General features: G+C 42.6%; 1 protein-coding gene across 2 annotated transcripts; it reads left to right on the top strand.

Annotated features, from left to right (window-relative positions):
- The first annotated feature begins 6,524 nt into the window (after positions 1 to 6,524).
- On the top strand, positions 6,525 to 8,689 carry LOC147444277 (cinnamyl-alcohol dehydrogenase). 2 transcript variants are annotated; one of them, XM_086526954.1, is made up of 6 exons: positions 6,525 to 6,683; positions 6,795 to 6,908; positions 7,213 to 7,443; positions 7,528 to 7,801; positions 7,995 to 8,145; positions 8,250 to 8,689. In XM_086526954.1, exons 1-6 carry the CDS (start codon positions 6,583 to 6,585, stop codon positions 8,450 to 8,452), a joined length of 1,074 nt encoding a protein of 357 aa, XP_086383080.1. In that variant the 5' UTR covers positions 6,525 to 6,582; the 3' UTR covers positions 8,453 to 8,689. The 2 variants fall into 2 exon arrangements, with proteins under 2 accessions (XP_086383080.1, XP_086383079.1); XM_086526953.1 differs by having other exon boundaries at positions 7,516 to 7,801.
- The last annotated feature ends 980 nt before the right edge of the window (positions 8,690 to 9,669 follow it).

The raw sequence follows: 9,669 nt of genomic DNA, 5'->3' as shown, positions 1-9,669 counted from the left end.
CAATTCAGAAAAGAGTCACAACCATGATTTCTAGGGCAAATCTCACACAAGGCTTTTGGGCAGAAGCCGTCTTTGACCGCAGTGCACATTATAAATCGTTCGCCTAGTGCGCCATTGAATTATGAGATTCCAGAAGAGTTATGGTCTAAACATAAGCCCCACTATGACCATCTATGTGTTTTTGGTTGTGAACCTTATGCTCACGTGCCTAAACAACTTCGACAGAAGTTAGAGCCAAAGTCACACAAATGTATTTTCATTGGATATGGTGTAGATGGAGAAATGGGATATCGTCTCTGGCACCTGGAATCTCATCGAGTCATCCGTAGTTCAGATGTGATCTTTAATGAGTCGAAGATGCATAGACAACCTATCAAGGAAATAGAGATTCGGAGAGTCACTTTTGAGGTTGTTGCCTCAGAGACAATGAAATCTACTCAGTGGGCTAGTGATGTACCTTCCACTAGCAATGCTCTAGAGGGAGCAGATAGCAATGGTCAAGGAGTGAAACGGTCTACTAGAGTCTCTCATCCACCTGCGCATTTTGAGCCAGGTCTTGATTACATCATGTTGACCAATTGCGGTGAGCCAAAAGCTGCTACCAAGAAGCCATGATGACGGATGATGTGGTGAAGTGGGAGCAGGCTTGGGGATTTGAGTATAACTCGATTCTATCTAATGACACTTGGGACTTGGTAGAACTGCCAACTGATGTGAAAGCTTTACCTTGCAAATGGGTTTACAAGAAGAAATTTACCTCAGGTGATCCAAATCTAAAGTACAAGGCTAGACTTGTAGCCAAAGGGTTCAAACAGCAAAAGGGAGTCAATTTTGATGAGATCTTCTCACCTGTGGTCAAGATGACAACGCTTAGAACCAGACTTGGTCTTGTAGCAATTGAGGACATGGAACTTGTCCAAATGGATGTGAAGACAACATTTCTTTACGGGGATCTCGATGAGGATGTTTACATGCAGCAGGCTGAAGGGTTTGTTCAGGAGAACACATCTCGTGAGGAGCTAGTATGTAAGCTCAAAAAGGCACTTTATGGCTTAAAGCAGGGTTCAAGGTAGTGGTATCATAAATTTGATGCATGTATGAGGTCTCAAGGATATAAAAGGAGCGAAGAGGATCACTGCTTGTACACAAGAAAGCTAGATGATGGCTCGATGATCATTCTAGTTTTGTACGTTGATGACATGCTTATAGCTGGGAAATCCATTGCGAAAATTGCCAACTTGAAGAAAACACTTAGCAATAATTTTGCAATGAAAGATTTGGGGGATGCTACACACTTTCTTGGCATGCGACTAAAAAGAGATCGCAAACCGTCGTATTCTTGAATTATCTCAGGAAACATACATTGAGAAAGTTTTGCAGCGTTTCAATATGCAGGGGGGGGAAAAGCATTGAGTGCCCCAATGCAGTCATTCTTAAAACTTAGCAAGGAAGATGCACCCAAATCTTATGCTGAGCGAGCTGAAATGGCTAAGGTACCATATTCTTCGGCAATGGGCAGTCTCATGTATGCTATGGTGGCCACAAGACCAGACATTGCTTTTGCAGTGGGAGTGGTGAGCCGATATATGGAAAATCCTAGCACCAAGCATTGGGAAGCAGTGAAGCACATTCTTAGGTACCTCAAAGGTACGATCAACAGGTGTTTACTCTTCGAGAACAGTGATGCATCCATCGTGGATTATGCAGATGTAGACTATGCGGGTTGTGTCACAATACGAGATCAACATCTGGCTATGTCTTCATATTTGCTGGAGAAGCAGTATCTTGGAGGTCACGTCTTCAAGATTGTACGTCGTCTTCCACTACGGAAGCAGAGTACGTTGCATCGTCGGATGCAAGTAAAGAGGCTGTATGGTTATCTAGCTTAGTCAGAAATCTTGGCATTGATGAGACTCCAGTGATATATTGTGATAGTCAGAGCTCTTGCATTGGCAAGGAATCCCGTGTTTCACTCCAAATTGAAACACATTGAAGTCAGGTATCATCTCGTGAGAGATTTCTTGGCAAAAAGCTCATTGATTTGGTCAAGGTACACACTGACGACAACCCATCAATGCTTTGACGAAAGGCTTAGCTTTGGAGTGGTTTACACATTGTAGTGAGTTGATGGGTATAGGTTGAAGTCTCTAGATTGCTTCACGGTTGTACATACCAGGTCATTTGGGTTGCGTTGGCCTTCAAGTGGGAGTTTGTTGGGATTCATGCCAACAAACCGGACATCCCACTTACTACTAACCCATCTACTAACTTAACCATTATACACTTATTCTTTAATACAATAGAATAAGGAGCTACAACAACAGGATAATGTTGTTGTGCGCTCCATCCAAAGCACGTCTCTCTCTCTCTCTCTGCTCTCGCACTTGCACTCGCACATGCTCCTCGCGTCACCTTCACAATTTTGTCTATGGGTGAGAGGGATGTAGCTTCCCTAGTGTTGGTGTTGACACATCCATACGCGATGGGTAGTCCTGATGATGTAGTGATTATTGATAGCACAAGGGAGGTGAATACACCCAAGTTTGCACAGATTTTGTTAACATGTGGGTGTCTCATGTTCGACTTGTTAGTGTCGAGACCCGATCTAGCAGCTGTAGTAGGAGCATTTGCAGCAGGGATAGTCAATCGTACAATGGCTGACACTAGCATGATGGTTCTGGAGCTTTGCAGACCGTACAAAGTAGTCTGCGGAATCTACATGCAGGCTCTAGAGTGGGTACACACACTCATCTACCACCAAAGCCGATACGACCGCGTGTAGATCGACAGAGTGAGCCAATGGGCGTAGGTTGAGAGAGTCTCTCACCTAGTTTTCTTGTACTAACTAGTAGTTTAGCTAGTAGGTCTCACTTATTATTGCATCGCCTTTAAGTGGGAGACCGGACGTCCCATGTCTGGCCGCTTGCCCACATGTGTACATACGAAGAATAAGGAGCTCCTCACTATCACTTCTTCATGAGGCTGCTCCACCTACATTGGCTTGTGATTCTCCCCTTCCCCGCATGCATCGCACCCTTTACACATTTTAAATAAGTGCCTTCACTTATCTTGACAGCTTATCTTCTTATCGATAAGTCCTTTTTATTTATCTTGACAACTTATTTTTCTTTTCAAAACTTCTTCAACAAGTTACTTACTCACCTTATCATTCTTTTCTCTTTTGTTTTATGTTATTTTTCTTGAGATGAAAAGCTAATTTCTCATACATTGGTTTAGTATGTCCATGTTCCCATAGTGTAAACCGAAAGCGTATCCAGCTACCCTTTAAAAAAAAAAAACCTTTTTTTGAGTCAGTGGCATAGATGCGTTGGTCAAGAGTAAGGGCTAGGAGGAGGCCCTTACAGGATATGGAAGCAACTTCAACCATCAAAGTTGTATTCAAGAAAGATTTTCTTACTCTCTCTCTTACGAACTTGTAAAAAGCCAAATCCATCCAAGCACAAAAAATCAAATTCTACAATGTATGGCTATAAATTTATAACCTATGAGGATGACATTATAATTGTGCATCTATAAAGAGGCTAAACATTAATCATAGGAGAGTGTCCTTGATTAAGACCCCTTTGTAGAACAATGGGAGAGAAGGGCATTGAGTGATTCAATGGGGACGTGTTTCACACATGGTAAAGTAATCCTAGAGGTTTTCTAATGAATAAGGGGTTATGGGAAATAATCAACATAACCATTAGCAATCCCTCTTCAAGTGATATGCCACAAGTGCAAAGACATGCCATGAGTGCAAAGAATCAATCAAAGGATGAGCAAGCACTAGGAAAACTATGCTCACTTCATTGACAGCTACGAGACTATATCATCCGGATAAACACTTCGAAAAGAACTTCCAAGTCAGGACGATAAGCTCAAGCTAGGGAGCCCAATGAATATATCGTGAGTCTTATCAACCGTCTCAAAAGTATGATCACACAACTCACCTATCTAAATTGTGGTGTACTTGAAGAGGACAAGATATCTATCCTATCAATTGTGTGCCTTGCCATCCATCTTTGACCAAATAGTTGCCATCATTGAGGAGAAACAACAAACCCCTGACTCGTAGGATGTAATCAACTCTTAACAGCTTGAAGAGAAGAAGTAAAGGAGGAACTCAACTTCAATTGGAGGAGCATTTTTAGGTACTTCTAACAATAAAACTTGTTTCAAGTGTGGCAAAGAGGGACATATAGCCAAAGATACCCTACCATCCAAAGCTTGTAAGATTTGTGGAAAGAAGGCCATCATCCTTTCAAGTTCAAAAAGGATAAAGATAGTACCAATAGCAATTCAAAACCGAGAAGGTTAATTTATGTGGCAGAAGAAGGCAAAGAAGAAGATGAAGAGAAAGCAGTTGACAACAACCTTCTTGTTTCTTGCGCCCACGACTATGAAGATGTTCTCTAGCTTTCTTTTTTACTTTACCTCTCAATGTGTTTTGTTGGAGATAGCTTGGATTAGTGATTTCTAAATGTTGTAGACATTTAGTAAAAGGGTGCATAAAAGGACCTAATTGAGTACCCATGAGTTCTCTAGTGGATTTGGGCTAATTTGGTGATGTCAGGTACGATGCAAGATGAGATGCATATGCTATCTCTATATTATAAGCCTCTTTGTACTCACTTTCAATTGATCTAGTTATTGTTTTGTGTCTACCCTCTACTATAATCTTCTTTCTATAATTAAGTTTCATTAGTATGTCAATACCATGAACGGTTTTCTATTTTATCCTCCCTGACCTCTATACTTGGTTACTTTCACCTTTTAAAAAGTTTCAAAATATGATGACTTGGAACGGACCCATCACCCCCTAAAATGCTCACTCTTTTATGAATATTCTGAGGCGTGACCCATCCTCCAAACGAGAGAGAGAGAGAGAGAGAGAGAGAGAGAGAGAGAGAGAGAGAGAGGCCATGGTAGATGGTGAGCTCCCAGCCATAAAATGGCGGCTCACCGTCGTTTAGTAGATAGAGAGACTTTAATGGTGTACACCCTTACCTTTGTGCAACTAGTAGGTCCCCCCAATTTCGGAAAATAAAAATGTTTCTGAGATATAATTGAAGATTCTAAAAAATCGAGTGTAAATGGCTCTCATATTGTGAAGAAATTGGAGTGTGAAACGTTGTTGGTGCAGAATTAAGAAGGTTGAGCTCTTGCTAATTGACGACACTAAAGCGGTGTCTCTCACAACAACCACCTAATTGGTGGAACAGGGCTTGCCTCGCGCGCGCGCACACACACACACACACACACACACACACACACACACAGAGAGAGAGAGAGGGGGGGGGGGGGTTGAACGACAACAGAGACATTGGGAGGGAGGGAGCCTGGGCCTACCAGAGTTGGGGTCGAAGTAATAGATGCGGCCAAGAAGCTTGATGAGTCGAGGATGCTTCGACGTGCTGCAGACATGTCGTCAGGACATGCCTAGGAGAATCTTTGAGCCATTACGTAATCCTTTTAATGTTTTTGAAGCCATTAGTAATACCCTTTAATTTTTATAGCAGTGGTTGCTTTGTAATTTATCTTAAAATTGGACTCTCAAGCTGACCATAACCTAAGGCTATATAATCCAAATAGTATTCGGCCTTTTAATGCTAAGACATCCCCCATAAGCTCGCTAATAGTGGTCTTGGGAGCTTGTTCAAATGAAATGTGCAGCCCCATACGACGAGAAGAGTCATCAAAATATTGGTCCAAACAAATTGACAAAAGTTCTCAGGTGGAGGGTGGTCGAGCCATCCCACAAAAGGCTCTTGCGTTGCCTGTTACGGTTGTTGAGTTCCTGGGTATCATGTTGTCGACAAAGAGGTGGAGCTATGGGCTTGCGCTATGCCCACTATTGGGCCCTCTATATTTAGAGAGCTCTCTTTCGGGACAACAATTTTATTAGGGCTTTCATGCAAAGACCCTCTACCTTAGGCATTCTTTAGCTAGTCAGTTCATAAAATAATTACTAGTACGTAGGCAACGACCCCCCCCCCCGCTCTCACTCTCATGGTCGGACTGCCCAATGCACACTGGCCTGAAGCTGGGATATGAGGACCCATAGGAGGCTTGAATCCAGGTAATATTTCAAGTTTTATGAGAGAATAAACTTTATATTAATCGATATATAATATAGATATAGAAGGTCCAAGCCTCAAGCAGGGCTCAGTTTTGAAGGCTTCGACGCCCTTAGGAGACACTTTTACCCTTCAATGAATAGCAAAAATATTTCTACCCTTCAAAAGAAGGATAGGAGAACATATTTGCCTTATTGTAGCTCAACGAAGGGTAGGTAAAAATTTACCCTTCAAACATAACGGTTACCCTTGCCTTGGTCCAAGGTCAAGGCAAGGCGGTGAAAATATACCCCTCAAACATAAGGGTTACCCTTGCCTTGGTCCAAGGTCAAGGTCAAGGCAAGCTTGGACCTACGCAAGGCCACCTCATGCATGACATACATAGGCATAGGCTACCAAGTGACGATTTATTATAATTATAAATGTTCTAATGGCAAGCGCTAATGGCAAGCGCTCCTTTCCACTCACCTGAGACTCTCACAAGTTGCAAGACGTGTTTGCAATGGCTGCTGGCGCTGTGACGAGTGAAGAAAACTACAACTGCCTGGGATGGGCAGCTCGCGATCCCTCTGGAGTGCTTTCTCCTCTCAAGTTCTCCCGCAGGTTGGGACATCGACGTTGTAGAGCGTCGATGTAGAGCCACTTTCGTGTGAGAGAGAGAGAGAGAGAGAGAGAGAGAGAGAGAGAGAGAATCTTGATCTTGATCATCTGCAGGGCGCCAGGGCCACATGATGTATCCTACAGAATAACTCACTGTGGCGTATGCTATGCCGAGATTATATGGACCCGCAATCACTTCGGGCACACAAAGTACCCTGTAGTTCCAGGGTATGTCTTCACCGCATATGCAGATGTTTGTGACCATACTAAAAATGCAAATGTTTGTGATCTCAGCAAAATTCGTGTATTTGGACATCCATTTAGGGTTTAGGGTTTAGGATTTAGGTCACAAAATTGTCCACATCCATGTGTGGTTATAATGTGTTGGTACGTCAGCTTCTTGGCAATTTTCTGTATGTGTGAATGAATATATGGATATATGCTTGCAATTGCTTGCTTCCATCTATTGGTTAGTTTGCTGTCGTATAGGACTTAAGCTGTTTCATATACTTGCCTATCTCTTTGCCCACAGGCATGAAATGGCTGGCATTGTCACAGAAGTTGGTTCGGAGGTCTCTCGCTTCAAAGTTGATGACCGAGTTGGTACGGGAACAATCGTAAATTCATGCCGCAGCTGTGAGTTTTGTGAAGAGAGGATGGAAAACTATTGCGAGAAAGGCGCTGTCCTCACGTATGATGGTGTCGATCACGATGGCTCCATTACAAGGGGTGGTTTTTCAACTCATATTGTCGTGGATGAAAGGTAAAGACTCTGGTTGTGTGCCCAATCGCAGTGCTCAATCCACAAAATGACATGAATTACTGTGCTTTGAAGATATTGTGTCAGAATTCCGGAGACTTTGCGTCTAGAGCATGCAGCACCTTTGCTTTGTGCGGGCATTACTGTCTACAGCCCCATGATGCGTCATGGGATGAATAAGCCAGGAAAGTCAATTGGAGTTCTAGGGCTTGGAGGTCTGGGCCACATGGCTGTGAAGTTTGCAAAATCTTTTGGAGCGATTGTGACGGTGCTTAGCACTTCTGCTTCGAAAGAGGACGAAGCACTCAAAGTGCTTGGGGCGGACAAGTTTTTGGTCACATCAAATACAGCAGAGATGGAGGTATGATGACAATGGGCTTGTGATGTCATAAAGCATGATAGGTCACTTGTTGCTTGAGGGCGAGTTACCGTAACATAAATTGTCACATTTGTGTGAAATGATGATGTCAAATTGTGCTTGCGTGCATGCATGTTACATGGCAATGCGGTATGCTATATGTTTATGGCTGATTCTGTTTGGCACTTGATTGCAGCAAGCAACTCGGAGCCTTGACTTCATACTTGATACTGCTTCAGCCTACCATCCATTGGATTTGTATCTCCCACTTTTGAAGACACGAGGCACTTTTGTCGTCGTTGGAGCCCCAAATGAGATGAAGTTCAACCCCGTCGCTCTCTTTTTGGGTATCAAGATAATACTCATTCTTGTATAAAGCGTGAGATTTTCCAGCACACACACAGCTCAACCTGTTTGTTTGCAAATGTGATGCATGGTCGTGCTTGTGTAGGAATGAAGAGCATTGCTGGAAGTGCTGGAGGAGGCACAAAGGAGGCGCAAGAGATGGTTGATTATTGTGGTGAGCATGGCATAGCACCCATGATTGAGCTTATTCCTATGCAATACATCAATACAGCTCTTGATAGACTATCTAAAAATGATGTCCGCTACCGCTTTGTTGTCAACATAGAAGAGTCCCTTCACATGGAATGATCCGGTATCTTTGATTTACTACAATGTATATGGTAGATTGTTCAACCAATTTCTTGCTAGATTACCCGAGGGCACGATAGGGGTCAACTTAGCAATGGAAAATCAGGAATGCAAGTTTGCTAAAGCACATCATGCGATGAGGACGATTGGGGTTGGGGCCATATACTCACATTGTACATTAATATTGTATCCTCTAGCATTCATGAAAGAACATAGTGAACAATGTCTCTTTTGCCAGATTCATACTATCTCAATTGCATGGATTTAAAGTGATAAAACGTCGGTTGATTATCTATTTGGCAAAAGCCTTGAGGATTTTGTAGCTCAACTATGGAGTTTGATTTTATAAACGCTTTAAAATCTTAATCAAAGTGGAGTTTAATCTTACAAGACTAAGACTTTGACAGAAGAATAAGACTTTCAAGGTTGATGCTTTAAATTTTTGCAAGTTTACAAAAGATTTTCAAACTTGCATTTATCCTCGTTATTCCTAGTTTTAATCTTTTTGGCTTTCTATAAGAAGCCTTAGTGAAGAAGGGAGTTCTTCTTTTTGGCTTTCTGAAGCAATCCTTAGTGAAGAAGGGAGGGAGTTGTGCATTTCAATATCTTATTATTTATTATAATTACTAGTAAAACGGTACTGCCTCCGGCGGTGGCATGGCCCTCTTACCCTCAAGCTCCTCATTCTTGACAAATTTCACAAAAGAAGATCAATAAAATTACTCTCTCATTAGAATATAGATATATTGTAGTTCACTTCCCACACTCATCTAGAGAGCAAAAGAGAGAGAGAGAGAGAGAGAGAGAGAGAGGAACACGTAGTTGAGAACCCAAGTTGTGGAGGAGTCGAGAACCCCATAAAAGACAAAAATGCACTTGAATTGCAGTAACCTCACGAAAAAAAACGTTGTTGAAAAGCTCTCGCTCGCTAGAGTAGCACTGAGACGGAGAAAGAGAAAGAGGCCATGAGGCCTTGAAGTGGCTATAATTGGAGAGCAGAGGTGGATACATTGGCTCTCTCTCTCTCTCTCTCTCTCTCTCTCTCTCTCTCTCTCTCTCTCTCGGAAGCATCCTAGATCAACCGTGAAGGGGCAGCGCAAGGAGGGGGGCGGGTTGTTTGCTATGGCGGCAGGTCTCAAGGAGCAAGGTGGGGATCCTTATCAAATGAATTCTTTAAACATGAGTTCTTCTTGGTGCAAGCTCCTATCAGTCCATTG

Source organism: Adiantum capillus-veneris, chromosome 13 (assembly GCF_014529385.1).
Source record: "Adiantum capillus-veneris isolate H3 chromosome 13, ASM1452938v2, whole genome shotgun sequence".
Lineage (NCBI taxonomy): Eukaryota > Viridiplantae > Streptophyta > Polypodiopsida > Polypodiales > Pteridaceae > Adiantum > Adiantum capillus-veneris.
This window is presented reverse-complemented; position numbering and strand designations above follow the sequence as displayed.